The 21,033-nt window shown below is 46.5% G+C and overlaps 1 protein-coding gene across 6 annotated transcripts; it reads right to left on the reverse strand.

Annotated features, from left to right (window-relative positions):
- Window positions 1-2,104: 2,104 nt before the first annotated feature.
- Window positions 2,105-19,210, reverse strand: SERPING1 (serpin family G member 1). 6 transcript variants are annotated; one of them, XM_035124763.2, is made up of 11 exons: window positions 19,137-19,210; window positions 18,694-18,766; window positions 16,537-16,650; window positions 15,597-15,698; window positions 13,302-13,421; window positions 11,265-11,541; window positions 10,495-10,632; window positions 8,435-8,638; window positions 6,951-7,093; window positions 3,996-4,215; window positions 2,105-2,552 (listed from the first exon to the last, which is right to left on the reverse strand). In XM_035124763.2, the coding sequence occupies exons 2-11, from the start codon at window positions 18,751-18,753 to the stop codon at window positions 2,302-2,304; spliced, it is 1,629 nt and encodes a 542-aa protein (XP_034980654.1). In that variant the 5' UTR covers window positions 18,754-18,766; window positions 19,137-19,210; the 3' UTR covers window positions 2,105-2,301. The 6 variants fall into 6 exon arrangements, with proteins under 6 accessions (XP_034980654.1, XP_034980624.2, XP_034980671.1 ...); XM_035124733.2 differs by lacking the exon at window positions 19,137-19,210 and adding an exon at window positions 18,850-19,108; XM_035124780.2 differs by lacking the exons at window positions 15,597-15,698; window positions 16,537-16,650 and having other exon boundaries at window positions 19,137-19,183.
- Window positions 19,211-21,033: the final 1,823 nt, after the last annotated feature.

A 21,033-nucleotide genomic window follows, 5' to 3' on the forward strand; every position in this document is an offset into this window, starting at 1 on the left:
TGTCTGACTCCAGGAATATAACACTTTTCCCATTAGAAAATGATATGTGCTCCCTTCATTCTGGGGTCATTTGTCCACCTTTGGTCTCCACCCTGCACTCAGCTCTCACCTGTGGCTCCTAGAAGCTGTCAGCACATGACAGTGACCACACCCTGGGAACAGCTTTGACTGGCCAGCTAAACCAGGTGAGGGCAGCCGATGGGTCTCAAACCCTTGGTGAGTTAGGGACTTCCCCTGCATGCAAAGACAGGCTCCAGGCAGATTGAGCGGATGAGACCAATAGCAGGAGTCAACAGTCAAGAAGGCAGGTTTTTTTGAAGTGAGGCTCAGGTCAACCTAGGAAGGTAGCCAGCCCATCTAGGAGAAGGAAAACGCTGATCCTCAACCTCAGCTGCCTTGCGGGATATCTTCAGAAGAAGAAAAAGCTAAGGAGTAAAGCCTACACAAATCAGGAGCAGAGTCCCTAAGATGGTTGGATGGGGCCTTGTACACGTCTTTCCAGCAACTCCTGCAGCCAAACTGGTGCCAAATGTATTGCTCTGCTTTCCTTTGGATCACATCAGTAAGGCCAGGGGGGCGGGGCTTGTTTGGGCAGCCCAATATACACTGCCCAGGCTTGCTCTTTGCGGAGGTCACTTTGGTGCTGCTAACACAGCGGTTTGACTTCGCCGTTGAAGGCACACTCCATTTTCTCTTGGGATAGACGGATGCCAACGACAACTCATCTAATTCTGAGATGAATTGGGGGATGCGGGAAGCTATCTAAATTAGCATCCTTAACAAGGGATGGCCTAGGAAAGATAGGCTAAAGAAGCCTCCCTGCATTTTCGCAACCCTTACCGGAGCAAGTGGCTCACTAGTCATGCTCTCCACTCCAGGAGTCCTCATCAGAGGAGGACCTAGCACTCGCTGAAGGGAACTATATGGAGCAAGAGGTGGAGTTGGGTAGCACCAAGGCCAAACCAGGCCAGTCAAGCCTTGCAGCATCCCAGCTGCCACCATATCTGATAGACAGACCAGGAGCAGAGGCAGAAGCTGAGCCAATTCCAAGCCTGAAGGACCACAGGCACATGAAGGTACAAGACCGGGCAGTGCTCTTGGACTGTGGACTTTGGACCAGGGCCGTCTTAAGCCCATCAAGCGCCCTGGCACTAAGGTCCCTCTAGTGCCCCCCTCCAGAGCCCCTCCAAGGACCTGGGAGTGCCAAGAGCTGCTTGGGCGCTGTGCGCGCGCTGGTGGCAAAGCTCGACTGAGCGGAACCCAGCGCTGGGGAAACGAAAAGGAGGCGCAGCACGGAGTCCTCGGAGAAGGAGAGAGACGCGGCGCAGCCTCACAGCTTGTGGAGCGCAGTCCTGGCCAGATCGCCGGAACCCTGCGCTCACTTGGCGCCCTTCCAGCGCCCTGCAGCGCCCTGCGCCGTGGTTCTCCACGCCACTAGCCTCTATGGCTAGGACGGGCCTGCTTTGGACCTTAGTCTCTGGTCCATCCTGTAAGTGTGCTGTGACTCCTGACATCCTTGTTTCCTGAAGCAAGGAAAAGCATACCCCCCCCCCCCGTTTTTGGCTCTGGGTTGTCCTTTTTTGCTCCAATTCTGCCCATTATGGGCATGCAGGCCATGACACAATCCGCTGAGGGCATGCAGCTAGTGGTGGTAGGGTCCCTTCCTTCGTCTGGAGCAGGCATCCCCAAACTGTGGCCCTCCAGATGTTTTGGACTACAATTCCCATCTTCCCCGGCCACTGGTCCTGTTAGCTAGGGATCATGGGAGTTGTAGGCCAAAACATCTGGAGGGCCGCAGTTTGGGGATGCCTGGTCTGGAGAATCATTTAATTGGCTGAGCCTCCACTTGCAGCCTAAAGCAACACAACATAGGCACACTTCTGCCTCAGACATGGCAGTAACACAGTCCCGTGAGCCAATATAGTTTCGCTTTATTCCTTATGAAGGGGCTGAATGGTTTGTTGCAGTGGTTACATGGGGAAAAGGAGGAGAAGGAGGACATCTCGACAGAGGAGACCCTCCTTTCCAGCCGGCTGCATAAATGGGAGCAGGTGGATTGCTCAGTGATGCAAAGGAAGGACCAAAAAAAAAAAAAATGACAAGGGGGAGGGAAACCAGCTTTTTTTATTAAAGGCATAGGAATGGGAGGATAAAATTATAATGCAAAATAATAAAAGGGGGGATACCAAAGGAACATGATACAGCCACTTGCACAAGGCTTCATGTGTAAATAGTGAAGGTTGAGCCAGGGGCAATCCTGTGGGTGTCTGGCAGAAGCTGACAGGAGCAAGGAGGAGAACGTTATTCTGCCTGTGGGTAGTTGATGCGCCCCATGAAGACTGGGAACCCATTATCCCTCATCACTGCAACAAGGAAGGGCTGAGACACTTCAAAGATATTGGCCGTGCGTGCCAGGGAGACAACTGTGGCAGCCGCCGCCTCCACTCCTTCCTCATTGATTTCCAGCACAGCCCTGTGGTGAGCACTGGACACAGCCAATTCCTTATCCGTGGAGATCTCACACAGATCAGCATCATAGAAAAAGCCAAAATCTGAAAGAGAAGGTTGGATTAAATGCATGAAGATAATATTGGAGGAAACCTGAACTCTCTTCTCCTTTGGCTGGAAATGGGCTTTAAAGCAGAGCTACGGGGGAAGAGATGCCTGCAAACATTGTAGGACTTCCAAGGCAATGCGTCCCCACAATTAGCTAGAGGTAGAATTATAATGGAGGTACCACATAGCATTCAACAGTGTTATATTAACCAGCAGTGCCCTTCTCCAAGGAAAAGATCCTCTTAAAAGTATTTCCCAGTCAGCAAAAGTCCCCAGCAACATTAATTAAAAGCTTCCCCTTTGCAAGTTTAGCCCAATTTATTTCTTCTTGTTTTAGCACGGGTAGGGAATTAGTGATGCATGTCTCCTGAATTAGCCAGATTCTCTCTCTCTCTCTCTCTCTCTCTCTCTCTCTCTCTCTCTCTCTCTCTCTCTCTCTCTCTGTGTGTGTGTGTGTGTGTGTGTGTGTGTGTGTGTGTGTGTGTGAGAGAGAGAGAGAGAGAGAGAGAGAGAGAGAGAGAATTGGTTTCCTTCAATTATTATTTCCCCCTCTTCTTTCTTTATTAGCACCACAGCACTATTTCACACACACAAACACAGAACACCCCAAGAGGAAAAGACATTGGCTAATCTAGAAGCAGGCACAGGAATCTTTAAAAGGCATCATGCTTTGCTTAGCCACACCGGATAGGTTGGCACTAGGGTTGCCAGACTCAATAGAGGACAGGACTTCTGTGCCTTTAATTGCCCTGCTCTCTTTTGAGTCTGGAAACCTTAAAGAGAAACCAGCAGACCCTTTGCTTGGAAATTAAACAAAGGGTCTGCTGGTTTCTCTTTAAGGTTTCCAGACTCAAAAGAGAGCAGGGCAATTAAAGGCACAGAAGTCCTGTCCACTATTGAGTCTGGCAACCCTAGCAATTCTTTTACAGCAAATAAATGGTAGCAAATCAGGCCTGTGGGGAGAAGAAAGGACAGAAGGACAATACTGTTAATACTGGAATACACTGAGGTTGGTGGCTTCCAGCTGAGGCATTTATTGTGCAATAACTATGCCCTGTTAACTCATGTTTAATGTAGGGCTCATATGACATGGTTATTGTCCTGTAAACCACCACCCATGTTTCCCCAGTGCTGCTTCCATCTGTTTTTCTTAGCCCAAGAAATCTGGTTTCTTGGGGAGAAGGAGTGGAGTAGAAGCACTATCTCTCCGCAGTTGAGGACACTTAAAGCCATGCAGCCAGTCCTGCTCTGTGAACAGTGGTGTGGAATCAGCTTCTTCATGGGCTTGAGTGAATTAAATATACTGGTCATAGGGTGGTGGAGTGTGGGGGGTTAGCATTTCTTTCTATCACTGACACAACCTATCCTTCATGCTGAAAAGGAGCAATGTTTCTTTGCCTTTAGCTCATTTCTCCTCTCTCCAGCTTCATTTTTCTTACCCATATCTCCAATTATGTCCATGAGGTTCTGGGAAGTGTCCACCTTGAATTTGGGTAGGTATACGACGGTAGGCTTGATATGGCTGCTCTCCAGCTTGGTCATCACTGACTTGAAGACAACTGCGCTGAGGCGCTCCTCCACCTCGGTGAGATTTTGAGTTATGGAGCGGGGCATGATGATGACCAGGCTCATGTTGTTAGACAGCTGCAGTCGGCCAACCTAGCAAATTAAACACCATCACTCTCCTGCCTTTCTCCCATAGTCTCATGCATCCTGCTTTGAAGAAGCACCCCATTTTTCCAATGGTGGATTGGTCGAAACCCAAGATTCCCCTGATTACAGATCCCACACACTGCTAAAACGAGATCTCTTTGAAACTATATCTACGTACTGTAAGTATCTGGTATGGTCCAGTGCTTTGTACAATCTAAAAAGCAACAACTACAAAACCAGATGCAGCTTCTGAACTCATCTCACAATGAATAACTCACTGGGCAACCAGCACCACTTGTTAAGAAGGGTGTGAGATCATTTTAGAAAAAAGGGCTGAAGTTAACAGCCAGATGCACTGACCCATTGCACCACCTGGAGAGCAAGCCATCTATGTGGTTTCCATATATATACAATGGTACCTTGGTTTAAGTACACAATTGGTTCCGGAAGTCTGTACTTAACCTGAAGCAAACTTTCCCATTGAAAATAATGGAAAGTGGATTAATCCGTTCCAGATGGTCCACGGAGTACTTAAACTGAAGCGTAGTTGACCTGAAATGAACTTTCCCATTGAAAGTAATGGAAAGCGGATTAATCTGTTCCAGACGGTCTGCGGAGTACTCAACCTGAAGCGTACTTAACCCGAAATATGAGTATACAGGTAATTGGTTCTGGAAGTCCGTACTTAACCTGAAGCGTACTTAACCTGAAGCGAACTTTCCCATTGAAAATAATGGAAAGTGGATTGATCCATTCCAGACGGGTCAGCAGAGTACTTAAACTGAAAGTACTCAAACCGAAGCATACTTAAACCGAGGTATGACTGTATGTGGTGTGTGGTGTGTGTGTGTGTGTGTGTGTGTGTGTGTACGCCAAGATCCAGGTTTGGGGCAAGTACCCCAGCAGATACTTAAAATCACAAAATATGAAGCAAAATAAAGCATGGGAATATAGGCTGCTGGACCTTTAAAATATGCCCCTCCAAATGAATCCCAAAATGTACTCTTAAAAGTTTCTTCCCAAAGTTCCCCCTTTTCCCCCAGCAGAGGAAAAGACCACATGGCAAGGTTAAAAAAAAAAAACTCTTTACTTACAAACTCTCCAAAGGTCAGATTTATGAGCTTCAGAAAAGCCGCACAGGCAGTAAAGCTTAGCTTAGATACAAAGTGGTGAAAGTTCCTAAATTATTGGTATAGAAACTCAAGAGTGGCTTGGCTGGTGAGAGCCATGCAGCTAAGCTGGAGCAACCAGCTCAAACCTCTTCCCATGTGGCAGGGACAATAGACTTGCTTACCTATTTCCTCCCAAGGCAAGGGGAAATGACCTAGAAGAAACCTGGTAGGACTGCTTCCACCATGGCATTAAACCCTTCATGCATGAATTAGACTTAAGCATGTTGCTTATATTAGACTGGCTACCCCACACTTTGGTTTTACACAAACCAGAATTGGAGAGAAACTGTGGCTTATATTCAGACCAATATGGTATACTGTAGATCTAATTTGCTGCTTTCCATTTTTCTTCCTCCTCCCCCTCTCCCTTTTATATTTGGAAAAGAAGAAAGGGTTTCATGTGGGCTCAACAGAGTAAAGTTAACACACACAAAAATAATAAAATGGTTATTTATACAAGGAACACTAAGCCTGTTCGGTGTTTATTCTCCTGTTGGATATGGGGTGCATGTTTTGTATTTTGGTGACTTTTTGGATGGCTGCAATAGATTTGTTCTGTATTGTTTTAATTGTTATTTGATTGAACTGTATTTTTGTGTTTTATTTTCCGTTCTACAAATTGCTATGGGACTTCCACCAGCTGTGAGAAGCAACTGACAAACCAAACTAGCCTAAGTCTTTACAGATGTGACCCAGTTCAACAGCAGGAGCAACTGTTCAAGGAGAAACCCAAGACAGGCACACAATAGTCAAGCTGGTGGGGCCACCAAAGAATAGGAATGCCTTAGGAGCGTATAGTTAAAGCTATGGTTTTCCCAGTAGTGATGTATGGAAGTGAGAGCTGGACCATAAAGAAGGCTGATCGCCGAAGAATTGATGCTTTTGAATTATGGTGCTGGAGGAGACTCTTGAGAGTCCCATGGACTGCAAGAAGATCAAACCTATCCATTCTGAAGGAAATCAGCCCTGAGTGCTCACTGGAAGGACAGATCGTGAAGCTGAGGCTCCAATACTTTGGCCACCTCATGAGAAGAGAAGAATCCTTGGAAAAGACCTTGATGTTGGGAAAGATGGAGGGCACTAGGAGAAGGGGACGACAGAGGACGAGATGGTTGGACAGTGTTCTCGAAGCTACCAACATGAGTTTGACCAAACTGCGGGAGGCAGTGGAAGACAGGAGTGCCTGGCGTGCTATGGTCCATGGGGTCACGAAGAGTCGGACACGACTAAACGACTAAACAACAACAACAACAAGGAGCTGAGGCTATAAGAGTATCCCTGCACTGCAAGTTTCAACAAGTGTGAAACCAGTTTAACTTTAAGAAACCTGGAAACTATAGTTTTGCTAGGAATGAAAGCAATTCTTACCACCTTAGAACTACAGTTCCCAAGGTTCTTGGATGGGAGTCCTAAACATTAAGCCAAGCTGATACTAGTTTTTGCTTCTATAGGTATGTTCATTGCATTAATAACTAATTTTTTAATATATTGCTTTCTTTGTTGCAAGCCAACCTTACTAGGTCTTAGAAATTGAAAAGGTAAGCCTCTCCCAATCCCCATAGGCATTACCTTAGCCTGCAGGCTGTGGTCAATGAAGGAGGCCATTGGGTACTTCTTATTCATCATCATTTGAACATTGATGGGAGATAAGCCTGGGCGGTAGAATTTTCCCTTCTTTGTGTCTTTCACTACAAACATTTCCTTCCACTTGGCTGAAAAGATGAAGAGCTTGGATCAGCTTATTGAGGCATAAACACCAGAAGAGCTCTGCTTGAATCCAACTGAAAGGTACACATTACACATTGGCCAAACATGGGCCCCCAGGAAGCCTCACAAGCACGACATAAAGGCATTATGCCTAGTGGCTATCACCACCACAACCACCACCATCTATATGCTGCTTTTTCCCAGACTGAGGTTTACAGTTAAAACTACAAAAACACAAATATTCCATCCCCATGTCTTGTGGCAGTGAGTTCCACAGTACATCCTTTTGTCTTTCCCGAGTCTCCTGTTAAAAAGTTTTGTTGGATGACCACATGTCTAGTATCATGAGAACCCACCCTATCATCAGGTTACAGAGTAAGTTATGCATTTTTGAAGACCAGAAGAAAAAGACACCATACTTCATATTTAATTAACCCACAATCTAAACTTGCATCTGTAGGGGTAATGCTAAAGAAAGTCCCTGAACTTTCCTACTTACTCCTCTTTATATGTTTCACAACCTGGCATTAATGAAGCACAGTCCTGTCCCTACTAGTGTCACAGCTTGCCTGTCCCAGCCAAATACTGGCTGCTTCCAGAATGGCTTTGTGCTCTCCAAGCACCATTGTTACTAATTGTTATGGAGCAGGGAGGATCTACACTACTCCCCCCCAATATATATAAAAGAGTGTTCGCCTCTCTAGCTAGTATTTTTGTTTGGGTATGCATACACTGACGATTCTAGTTGCAGGAGTGTCAAGAGCCCAGAATGTCTACATCCTTTGTGGAAGGCCAACCATTGTGCGGGATAAGGGCGGATAAGTCATTTGCCCTGCATCAACCATCATATTCCTGTTGCTGGCTTCATTGCCTTCCACTTGTGGAGAGCTCTCTCTATAAGTGGAATCCTAGAAGATGGGGGCTATATGTAGCCCATCATCTTTCTCATCAGTCACACTTGTATTGGGTGTGGGCTTTGTATTTCCATATCATATATATCAATTTTTGTTGAGATAAGTCAACCGATATGGAGGTCTCTTGAATTTTAAAGTGATATAAAAGCTCAATAATGATGGAGCCCCAAGACATGCCATGGTGTGGGGGAAAGGGTGCTAACTGGAATCTGCCTGAGGACCAGTGTTTCAGGAATTGGGTGCCAAAGGGTAAGGAAGCCAAACTGGCTATGGGTGAGCAGACTCTCTGGATCAGACATTGGGGGACAGGAGCATAGCTGCCAAGTTATCCCTTTTTTAAAGGGATTTTCCCTTATGCTGAATAGGCTTCCTCGCGAGAAAAGGGAAAACTTGGCAGCTATGGACAGGAGGCCCTAGAAACTTCCCACTTACAGTGGAAGTAGACAGCATTGAGGAGTATCATCTTGGCATCAGAATCCAGCTCGTTCACAATCTTCTTGATCTTCTTGTTAGTACTTTGGCTCACCCAACTGTTGATGTCGGTCACATCCTGGTTGCTGTTATTAGTAAGGTGAGCCATTTTGGTTTTATAGAACATCCTTGTCAGGTTGCGGAAATCATTTTCCAAGGGGAGACCTGCGCATGAAGAAAAAAACCAGAGACAAAAAAAATACTCCCTTGAGACATACTTCTTGCTCTTGTGGATTATCTTGAGATGACTCCTTAACCCATGCTAAACGCCAGGTATTTATAGAGCTGGCTCTTGTGGCTGTGGAACACATGAACATTTTCAGTAGTGGCAGGTATGGGGTGGTGTTGCAGAGCTGCCTTCCTGGCATTGCTGCTGCTACTTGTCTACAGGGCAGTGGTGGGCTCAAGGGTACAATCTAGCAGCCTCGCTGTTGCAACTGCATTGTCACAACCTTCAATGGTCATGCTGGTGCACATGTGCTGCCCCAATCTTGCTACCCTACCTCACCCTGCTAAGTAGTGATCAGGGCTGTCTTAAGCATATGCGGCGCTGGGGTGCAAAAATCCACCCAGCGCCCCCCCCCCCGCCTTCTGGACGGAGCTGCTGCGGCCAGAGCTCGGCTGGATGCCAAGTGTTGGCAACAGGCAGGGGCTTACAAATCAAATCAAATGGCCAGGGACTCCGCCGAGCTGATTTCTTTGTTGCCTGTGTTGCCCTCCCTGCTCACATGTTGCCCTCTGTCTCCAGCACGGTGCCTAAAATTTGGGAGGCAGAGAAAGGGAAGGAGGAAAGTTCATGCTGGCGGCCAATGGGCACCCAAATGGCAAGCCTCTCCAGGCAGTTTGCGAAAGCCCGTCCGGGGACCCAGAGCATCTGCTCGCTTTGGTCCCACACTGCCGTGGCACCTTAAGACTTTGACGATGACTCCGCCGTCAGATGCTGGGCAGGAGGGTGGGGTGTGGGGTGGAGAGCTGCCCACAGCAGAAGAGCCCACAGCGGCACTCTGACTGACAGACGGGCTCTTCCCCGAACTCAGCTCTCAGGCCCCAGACTCTCAGCCTGGCGCCCCTGAGAGACTGGCACCCGGGTGCCCCACACCCTTAGCACTAATGGATAAGACGGCCCTGGTAGAGATGCCAGTGCCAAGAGAGCCCTACCACACATGCCCCTCCTAAACATGTTCCTACCATGTTTTCACAGGTCAGCCAGCCATACATTTAAAAGGCATAAATTGGTAATTGACAACCCTAAATAATTTAAACACGAAGTTCTCACAGATCCATCTGTTACAACCTCCTGGTCTCATGAATGTTCATTATTTCTGCTCTACCGCCATACTTCATATTGCAGGGTTGAGATGTGCATCAGGACAGATTCAAATCAAGTTTGTTAGCACTGCAGTAGGGGGATGATTTAGCCCAGAGACTGGTAACCACAAGAGATTGAATATCTGATGTAAACAGTTTGGGGAATTCAGCTATTAAAAAAAGGTAAAGGACCCCTGGACAGTTAAGCCCAGTCAAAGGCAACTATGGGGTGCGGCGCTCATCTCACTTTTCAGGCTGAGGGAGCAGGCATTTGTCCACAGACAGCTTTCCGGGTCATGTGGCCAGCATGACTAAACCACTTCTGGTGCAAGGGGACACTGTGCGTGCCAGAGCGCATGGAAATGCCCTTTACCTTCCTGCCGCAGCGGTACCTATTTATCTATTTGCACTGGTGCTAAGTTGGCAGAAGCTGGGACAGAGCGACGGGAGCTCGCCACTGTCAAGTGGATTCAAACCACCAACCTTCTGATCAGCAAGTCAAAGAGGCTCAGTGGGTTAGACCACAGTACCCCCCGCGTCCCTTCAATTCAGCTATAATCCATAAATGGAGAATATGGAGAACATTTCAGCTATGTTCCACAGCTATAAAACCAATTTCCACATCTGTCAGTGTGAATAAGATCTTACCTAAGAGAAGATGGTGCGTGGGAAAAGACGGTGTATGGGAATCTTGAACCTGGCAGTTTACTCACCTGGTTGGAAAAACATTGCATTGGCGGAGGTCAAGGCCTCTGATTTCTGGAGACTCTCTAGTGCTCTATGGACACATGTGAATCCTTCAGGATAAAAGAGAAGCCTCTCAAGACGGTCCTTGGTTTGATCGCAGGTGCCTGGATGGCAAAGACAGGGTTGTGAGGAGCAGGTATCTGCCATTGCCTAGGGGCCATGGCTTCCCTTAATTTAGTGAGGAATTTATTAAGGAGTGAGTGACAACCCACCCCACAGCACCAACAGGACCAGGAAGAGAGCAGGGTGACTCAAGGGAAAGTGGGGTGTTGACCATTGGTTATGTCCCCTCTATCTAGCCCTGGCCTGTCACTGACCAGAAGAAGCATTTGCCAAGCTGTCCTGAGCTGAGGCCTTTATTGTTGCTTTTTGTAATACACACTGGCACTTTTGGTTTGAGTGATGGAGCAGGTAAGGTGGAAAGCAGGGGAAAAAAATTGAATGAATAAGAATATATGAGGGGCTGGAGGTCCACCAGGTGAAGCTGAGAAGGAAAGGACATGCTGAAACTCTGGGAACACCATTTGGGAAAATAATAATAATATTAAATCACGTGGCTGGCATGTGACGCAGTTGCTCATTGCCAGAGGAGCAATCATGCTGTACTTTGTACATCTTGATATATGCCCATTTTTCTACACAGAGATTATTTCCACACGGGGGGGGGGGAATCAGATGCAGAGGTCTTAAGCCTGAAGTGATGATGTACACACCTGAAGGGTAGGTATGGCCTTACCCAGCAATAGGTTGGAGAGCATCACTGCGACACTGAAGGGTGAAAAGATCAAGTTAGAGCCATGGTTCTCATGTCGGATTGCTGCTTTATAGAACTCCACAGAAAATTCAGTTAGAGCCTCAAACAACTTCTTTTCATCCTCTGTAGTGGCACGAGCGCACGTGGCCCATGGATTGATGCGTGGTTGGCGCTGTTTAGGTGTAGTTGCCTCTGCTGTTGTTGGTTTTGTTGGGGCTGGCTCTGCTGTAACATTCTCTTCATTCTCAACTGGAATCCCCTGTCAAATAGTGTTAGCCATATACCATAATAGATGATGATTAAAAATGCCATTTCAAATGCTGCTTGATATATAAAAATATATCTTAGAGGTATACAGGAAGCTAAAACAACAACAAATGTGACAAAAACACACAATGCAATATTAATACAAATTACTAATAAATCTATTCTTCCCTTCTTTTGACACAGCTCCCCACCCAACACCTCTCAGCTTCCTCTTACCCAGGACTTCATCCATCCACCCTCACTCTCACCCAGGGCCAGGGCCAGATTTACATATAAGCTAAACAAGCTTATTAAACGTGGGTGGCGCTGTGGGTTAAACCACAGAGCCTAGAGCTTGCTGATCAGAAGGTCGGTGGTTCGAATCCCTGCGATGGGGTGAGCTCCCGTTCCTCGGTCCCAGCTCCTGCCAACCTAGCAGTTCGAAAGCACCTCAAAGTGCAAATAGATAAATAGGTACCGCTACAGTGGGGAGGTAAACGGCGTTTCCGTGTGCTGCTCTGCTTTGCCAGAAGCGGCTTTGTCATGCTGGGCACATGACCTGGAAGCTATACGCCAGCTCCCTCGGCCAAGATGAGCGCCGCAACCCCAGAGTCGGTCATGACTGGACCTAATGGTCAGGGGTCCCTTTACCTTTAAACAAGCTACAGCTTAGGGCCCTACTCTCTTGCCCCCCCCCAAATTTCACTATTAATATACTTCTATACTTCTTCTTAATTGTATTTCTGTTCAACAATTACTTTAATAAAATACATAATCTGTTATGTGCAAATGGCTTTAGATACTTATTAGGTCCATAAATTACCATATTGCATATATTCAACACAAAAAACAGTGACAATTTGTTGTTGACAACTGTACATATAAAGGGCCCCATTACCTTCAGTAGCTTAGGGCCTCATCACACCTAAATCCGGCCCCATCGAGGGCCCAAAGAAACTCACAAATCACCCCCAAAATCTCCCAAAAAAGAGGGTTCTTGGAACCTGCCGGCATCACCCTACTTCCACCCTCCAAGGTTCCTTTTACTGGCAGGCACCAGGGTTGATGGTGCTGCTACACACCGCCCACAACTGTGTTGTTGTTTAGTTGTTTAGTCGTGTCCGACTCTTCGTGACCCCATGGACCAGAGCACGCCAGGCACTCCTGTCTTCCACTGCCTCCCACAGTTTGGTCAGACTCATGTTGGTAGCTTCGAGAACACCGTCCAACCATCTCGTCCTCTGTTGTCCCCTTCTATCTGTCAGTTCTAACCCTTAATGGATACAGGACCCCAGGAGTTGGAAGGGACTAAAGGCATCATAAAGACGGACATACACCCCCCCCCAACTCACAACAATACGTAGACCAAAAACCATTGTTCTTTTGAGTGTTGCAACTAATAAATGTGCTTCTTATTCAAACAGAGAGTCTTAATCTGGATCAGCTCTAGCAGCCAGAGTACTCTTGTCTTTTGTTGGAGATTGTGGTGGTAGAGTTGTATATTAGAGCGACCCCAGAGGTACCTTAATCATGCTCATAGCATTTAGATCAATTACTGGAAAGGTATGTAAGGGTACAGCTGAGAGATACTAGAAAGCTGAGTGTTAAAATTCACTAATTAGGATACAAATCTCTAATGCAAAGCAAAAATAAAAATAAATCCTGATTAGCATTCTCAGACAACAACTAAAATCTAAACTAAACAGGAAAGGTGAAAGAAGTAATTCCCAGCAAAAGGTCACTTCCAAATATTCCTAGGATTAATAGTCACACCTGAGAGTCCCAAAATTTAAGGAACTTGCTGAAGTTGAACGGGTACCATGTTCCGGTTTCCTTGTTGTTGTTGTTGCTGCTGCTTGTTGTCCGGACTGGCTCTTCTGTAACCTCAGGACCCTGAAAGGAAGGACAATGTGCTTGAGGTTGCAGTGGATTGCTTGATGAAGATGTCTGCCAAAAGTTCGGCAGCTGTGAAAAAGGGGGAAAGTCCATCCTGGAGATCAGTAGGAAATGAAATGAAAACAAAAATGCTTATAGCACAATGCCATTATAGAAATCTGTGGTGTGACTTCATTTGGAATACCGTGTACAGTTCTGGTCTCCTCGCCTCGAAAAGGATACTGTTGACTTGGAAAAGGTTCAGAAAAGGGCAACTGAAATGATCAAGGAGATGGAGTGACTCCAGTCTGAAGAAACATTGCAGCTTCCAGGACTTTTTAGTTCAGAGAAAAGGCCAGTAAGAGGCGGCATGATAGAAGTTTATAATATTATGCATGGTATGGCGAAATATTTCTTTCACTCTCTGGTAACACTAGAACTTGTAAGGCATATAGCCAAGCTGAATGTTGGCAGATTCAGGGCAGATAAAAGAAAGTACTTTTTCATTATGGAATTTGCTCCTGCAGTGTCCTGGACCTCACTGCTAGATGATGAACTACGACTTGGACTCGGAATGCATAAAACTGAGTGGTACATAGGAAGACAAAGTGGGGAAAAACACAGCAGATGAATTACATGGCTAAGAATGAGCTAAGACACGCCCCCCCCCCACATCTTCTTTTTGAAAACAGGGTAAGCATAGCCCTTAAGGCAGAAAGCAACACACATCTCAGGACTGGGCAAGCACATGGGTTGGACCTGTGAGTTGGATCTGTGAGGTTTGTTCATCCTGGCACTGGTGTCTCCATGTGCTGGGAGATGGAGGTGGAGTCAGTGCTGGCTCAGTACTGTATCCAACTTACTGTAAGGACCTTCCCAGAAGGCAGAGTTTTCTAATTGACAGGAGGAGGAGGAGGCTACACTTTAGGAAGTTCATGACTAGAGGTGTCTGATAACACAGGGGTGTAACACCTCTTTGTCAACCTGCTTGGACTCTTCCCAGGATCCAGCTCCTGACTCCCTTGATCACTGCCCCCCTCCTCTGGCTCAGACATTTTTAGGAGGGAGTCCCAATTTCACCTCCCCCCCAACCTTGCTAGGATGCTCCTCTGAGCCATCAACCTCCCACTCTCTCCTCAGGATCTGACCATCCCTTCCATGACATCTCCACAGGGCTCATGACATCCAGGAGCCAGCTTGGATATTACTTATACCCTGCCTATCTGACTGGGATGACCCATCCACTCTGGCCAGCTTCCAACAGATGATAAAAACACAGTGAAACATCAGGCATTAAAACTCCCTGATACCTTCTGATCTCTTCAGAATGTTGTATAGTTGTTTAACTCTTTCGACATCTGATGGGGGGCATTCCACAGGAGGGCATTCCACAGAGAAGGCCCTCTGCCTGGTTCCCTGTAACTTCACTTCTTGCAGTGAGGGAACCACCAGAGGGCCCTTGGAGCTGGACCTCAAGCTGGTTCAGGCTAAATGATGGGGGCAGAGATGCCCCTTCAGGTATACAGGACAGGGCTGTTTAGAGGATTAATGGTCAGCACCAACAATTTGAAATGTGCTTGGAAACATACTGGGGACCGATGTAGGTTTTTCAGAGCAGGTGTTATACGGTCCTGGCGACCACTCCCAGTCACCAGTCTGGCAGCTGCATTCTGGATTCCTGTAGTTTCCGTGTCACCTTCAAAAGTAGCCCCACATAGAGCACATTGCAGTAGTCTAAGTGGGAGATAACCAGAGTATGTACCACTCTGGCAAGACAGTGCACAGGCATGTCTCAGCTAGTGTAACAAACGGAGCTGGTAAACAGCCACCCTGGATACAGAATTAACCTGCACTTCCATGAACAACTGTGATTCCAAAATGACCCCAAGGCTGCACATCTGGTCCTTCAGGGGCACAGTTACCCCATTCAGGACCAGGGAGTCCCTCCACACCTGCCCACCCCCTGTCCCCCAGAAATAATACTTCTGTCTTGTTGGGATTCATCCTCAATCCATTGATCACCATCCGCCCTCCATCTGCCTCCAGATATTCACACAGGACGTTTACCGCCATCACTGGTTCCGATTTAAATGAGAGGTAGAGCATATTGGTGAACACCCAGTCCAACCCCCCTGACAAGGGGTTAAAGATAATGGACCTAATTCCCATTCTTGTCCAGATTAACAACCACACCTGTCCAAAGGAATTCCAGGGCCAATTCCATCCGCCATTATTTGTGGGCTGGGTCAGCTCAGGTCCATCATTCTCAGCTTCTCTTATGGTCTTTTCTGGCACCTACTTGTTGCAAGAAGTCACGGAGAAATAAATCCCCATTAGGAAAGTCTTCATTCTCTGGTTTATCGTGACCAATAAATGTGCTTCTTTCTCTTAATCAGAAACTGTGTTGGGTTCTAGATCTCTGCTGCAAACTGGGGCAAAGAGAGGTAAGGCAGTGGCAAGGTTAGCGCAATGCAAACATACTGGTGGGAACACTGGATTGCACTGGTGCATTTGCAGCACACTGACCTCACCAATGTCTCATCCCTTCTCCTCTCTGTCCTGTTATCCAGAAACGTGACTGGAGCTCAGGTGAGCACCTCCCCCATTCTATTGCCCACAACATAATTTAAAAGGGGTTGGCGGCTAAAATTCAAATATGTCTACTTGGACTAGGAGTAGGATAAAGTCATTTCCATTCTAGTCTGTATTATTAGCCACACCTTCTGCTCCTGCATTTTTCCCTCAGTTATAAGTGCATAAGCCCCTATAGTATTTTTGCAGCTCTCATTCTTCATTTTCATGATCCTGGAAGGGAAGAGGGATCCCAGAATCATTTATTCCTGCATCTGCAACCACTGTGGCCAACAACCCACACACCCCACACACAACATGGCACCTTCCAGATTCTTTGGAATACAACTTCCTTGTGTTCCTAAAAGGTCATGGAGAAACCAATCTCCATTAGAGAAATTGTTGTTCTCCTGATTATCATAACCAAATAAAAGGTTTCTTTCTTCAACCAGAAACTGTTCAGATATCAATGGCTTCTCTTTCTAAATGAATAATTCAATAGTTGCTGCTTTGGGTCCATGGGGCTAAGGATTCCCATTCTAATCCAGATTAACAACCACACCTGTCTGAAGATGGGTGGCCAATTCCAGGACCAATTCCATCCGCCATTGTTTGTGGGTTGAGTCGGCTCAGCTCCATCATTCTCAGCTTCTCTTATGCTGTCTTCTGGCACCTCCTTGTTGCAAGAAGTCAGGAAAAATAAATCCCCGTTAGGAAAGTCTTTGTTCTCTGGTTTATCATGACCAACAAATGTGCTTCATTCTCTTAATCAGAAACTGGGTTGGGTTCTAGAGCATGTGGACAAATAATTGCAATGAAAAGGTGGGAGAAACGGGGTGACCTGAGGAAGGGCTCAGGTGGGCTGAGGGAGGTGAAACTGGAGCCTCAAGAGGTGGCAGGGCTGACAGACAGGGGGCAGTGATCAGGAGAGTTAGGACCTGGATCCTGGGGAAGTTTCAAGTGGTTGTCGGAGTGGTGTCCTCCCCCTGAGATATTGGATACGTCTAGTCGGGCACCTCCTAAAGACCTGCAGCCATCAGCTTTTCCCGTCACTCCTGTCTGTAAAGAAACTCCTCAGAGGAGACGCCTGAGAGTTCGTCAGATACTGAACCTGCACCTCCAGCACCAAGGACACAGAGGTGCTGGCGCCAACATGAACAAATATCACAAGCCCAGCCCACTCACAGAAGTTCTTGTTTGTTTGCCCAGAGCAGAAAGGCCTGTCGTTGGCCATGCTAAGGTTTGGACCTTCCCCAATCTTCAAAAGGAAGAAGGAGGAGACATTGAGCTTGTTGGATCGCCACCTCAGCTCACACTTAGGAGCACTGGACTGCACCTGTGCCATACCAGCCTCCCCACCACCTGCCCCCTTCTGGTATGTAGCAGCAATGTAGGAGACTGGAGCTCATGTGAGAGCCGCCATCCCATTCTGCTGCCCACAACTGAATTTAACAGCGATTGGCAGCTAAAAATTCAAATACGTTTATTTGGACCAGTAGTCCAAACATGTGGCATCATATATGATGTGGGACGTGGGATAGGTAAAGATGTGGCCGGGCCAAAAGGGGATTGTCACCTGTTAACCCCACGCAAAAATCCCTGTATGCAGTGGAGTTTGCAAAACAGGGTCATTGTGATGTCAGGTGATGGACAGGTAGGCAGGCAGGCCTGCTGGACGGATCTTGTTATCCACCCCGAAAATATGATGAAGGAATTAAACATATAGAAGATGACATTGAAAACATGCAGCTGTCTGAGATGGGGTAAGCCCAGGAGATGACAACACACACAGCCTTCCTCTCTTTCTCATGTACACAGATGAGGCTCATACTACATCATAATATGCCCCCCCTCCAATCTCTCTTTCTCTTTCAATACTAAATGCAGGAGAATAAACAAGGCAGTACTGCTGCTGTTCTCATGTCCTACTTTTAAGGTTCCCAGAGGGCTTTGGCTGTCCACAACAACACACACAGAGAACATTGGACTAGATTGAGACAAGTGTCCAAGTCCACAAAGCAAATACAAGGCAGAGGTTGGGTCCCAGTCCTAAATACCAAACCACATATTTGACCCTGAATTTGATACTGCAACCCAAAAGCACCCATTTCGCAGAAGGCAAACTGATGGTGCTTAGAGACAAGTAGCCTGCCCAAGAACCTGAGTGCAAAGCAGAAGTTGGGCCAGAGACCCCAAAACACCAAACCACTCTTGAATCCCACATTTTTCTGCTGCAATGGGACACCCAGGTCACAGAAGCACGGATGGTGCTTAGAGACAAGTAACCTTTCCAAGAGACTACAATGCAAAAAGAGAGAGAGAGATCTGAGTACCCAAACACTCCTCTGACCACACATTTACCTGCCTCAACAGAAGACCCACACCACTGAAGGCAGGTCAGTTAACTTCCCATTGAAATCAATGCCCCTTCAGTGAACGAATGTTGCTTCCTCCCCGAGTCAAGGTGCATAAATAACTACCCAAGACTGGGCAAGTTGTTTTGGCACCCGAGGCAGAACATCCTACAAGATGCCCTCCTTCTCCTGGCAGCAAAAATACACTAATAAGTTGTTAAATAAATAACTACTCTCCTGCTTTTCATGGCACTCCAAACCACTCTGCCTAATATTAGGGAGCAGGGCTGGCCCTGATTGGAAGGTAACCTCAGATGCCAACTAGTCCAATCCCTTTCTGTGTTACTCACACCTCTGCTACTCACCTGTGAGAAGCTTGGTATCAGAGTTGTGGCCAGGCCTAGGAGGATCAGCCAGAACTTCATGGTGGCAGAAATCCTGCCAAAGAAAGACACTTGTATTTAATCCCCAAAGAAGATGCATGCACTTGCTCCCTGCATGGGACTAACACAGTTCCTCACTGGAGAAATTTCTGAAGAATATCGGCTCCAGTCAGTTGCTTCCTCTCCTTGCCCCCCTTCTCTGGCTGCTGCTTGTAGGCTCCTCTCTCCCATTTTTCGCAATCTCGGATCACGTGCCTAAAGAAAACATTAGATTCACTGACTTCGGGGGAATTCCAATTCCCTAGTTCCCCTGGCTTGAGAGGAAATCATTAGAAGATGTGGTGAAATAAGAAAACTGTCAAAGGAGGGGAGGGCCGAGGACAGAAGAACTTCTCAAGTGGAAAATAAAGAGTTCAAGGAATTACCTTCTCTGTGGGGAATTCTTCAAGCGATATGGCCCAACTGTTGTGACATACCTTATCTACTTTCTGAGTGGATCATGGGGGAGGGAAAAGGGGGGTTATTTATATGTCATTGGTTGGCTGCAGGCAGAAGTTAGTTAAAAATTAAGAATTAATGAGAATTCCCGTAAATCATGAGGCAGGAATGGGAGCAGGCCAGCCTGAGGATAAAGAGGGTTTTATTCATTTGTGGTGGGAGTGAAGTAAGACAAAAGGAATAATCGGTCATGGCTGCCACCTGCCAATATTACTAGAGAATTTTTTTAGGACAGGAGTCTTTTTAGATCTCCTCTTGTTTCTGTTCAATTACTGGAAAAACAAAATCTATTCATCAGAACCAGTGTCTGTGTACTTAATAATGGTTAGGATGCTATATGCCAGAAAATGGAAAGATAATCATAAATCAAATGAATTCAATTTGATAAGGAAATTTCAGGAGCAATTAGGTATAAATGAAGCTGGCTGTAACGATAGACGTATTTTGTTGAGACTTTGCTGCATGTTGGACCCTGCTCTATTTGGTAAGTATTTTGAGAAAACAGACTGAGATCCTACCGTAGCCATTGGGGCCTCTTATGGTAAAAACTGGATCTAACAGCAGGTCTGGCCCACCGAGGAGAGAGCAACTCTGTCCAGAAACACCACATCCCCCGTCAGACAAATCACCCACTGACAACATCCCCATCTTTTCTGGATCGAACATGAGTTTACTAGCCCTCATCCAGGCCCTAACTGAACCTAGGCACCAACTCAGCACTTCCACATCCTCCTCTGAATGTGCCGAAAAGGAGAAAAAGAGCTGGGTATCAGCAACATACCAACAACACCAGACGGACTCCAAATCAAGCTTTCAACTCTTTCACAATATGTGATCTCATCTGTTTTTCTCCCCGCATTTGGCACAGAGGTATAATTTGGGGTGGTCAAAAAACAACAACACAGTTATTGCTCATTCCTCCTCGCAGTGAGATGGCAGCATGGCCCAAGTTTGATTTCCTTGGGAGGAGAGAGAGCACTGGAGACTGGTGCCATTTTTGCAATACTGTATTTGCTTTACCTACAAATAATCAAGTTGAAGAATACATGAAGGCAAATGGCATGTGCAGTGGAAACTGCCCTACTTCAGATCCCAAGAGAGAGATCCTGCCCCTCCAAAATATTTTTACTGCTTCCCAGCTTTTTGTCGTTTCACTGTGTCCTCAGGGACTACATTGTTAATGTGAAGTCCCGTTTGGCTGGTACTCTGCGCATGCTCTGAAATTAAGTATCTATTTTGACCCTGCTTTGAGAAATGAGTGCAGCGATGTTGCAAATGAGTCAGAGAAAGCAACATTGTTCAAAGCCAAGTCTCTTCCCACAGCAGAATCTGTGTAGCAAACTACAGTACAATTACTGTAAAATGCAAGCTAAATCAATCCCCCGCTACCTTTGCTGTAGCTAAGACAAGTGACACCCTAATATACAGTATCCCTTAGTTTTAATGAAATATGTTCTCTGGGAAGCATCTGCTGTTAGTTGCGCAGCTTGGTCACCAGATGTGGTCCAGGAGGCGTCTCCAGAGCTGAGACATGGCATCTCCTTTCCATGTCAGGACTGAACCTTTGCAATGAAGAGCACATGTAAGACACAATTCCCTCACCAGAACCACAGAGACTTCTCACATATCACAGTTTAGAGGAGACAGAGCCAATAAATTCAAGAATTTCCAGATTTCAGCTGCTGCAGAATTTTCTAGAGATTAACCACTTCACCTCCGAAATAAAAATGGTAGTATTAAGGATGCTTCTTAAATGTGTGCTTAATATAGTATTTATATTGAGCACTCTTTTTTATTATTAAAAAAAGTATGCTTAACACCACC

This window comes from Zootoca vivipara, chromosome 1, assembly GCF_963506605.1.
Source record: "Zootoca vivipara chromosome 1, rZooViv1.1, whole genome shotgun sequence".
NCBI lineage: Eukaryota > Metazoa > Chordata > Lepidosauria > Squamata > Lacertidae > Zootoca > Zootoca vivipara.

What these genes read in the sequence shown, in the direction of transcription:
- SERPING1 (XM_035124763.2), bottom strand. Translation starts at nt 18,753, where the DNA reads ATGAAGTTCTGGCTGATCCTCCTAGGCCTGGCCACAACTCTGATACCA. An exon ending in TGATACCAAGCTTCTCACAG is followed by an intron (nt 16,651 to 18,693) that starts GTGAGTAGCAGA and finishes TCTTGCAACAAG; the next exon opens with GAGGTGCCAGAAGACAGCAT. An exon ending in GCTCTCCAACCTATTGCTGG is followed by an intron (nt 10,633 to 11,264) that starts GTAAGGCCATAC and finishes TTTGCCATCCAG; the next exon opens with GCACCTGCGATCAAACCAAG.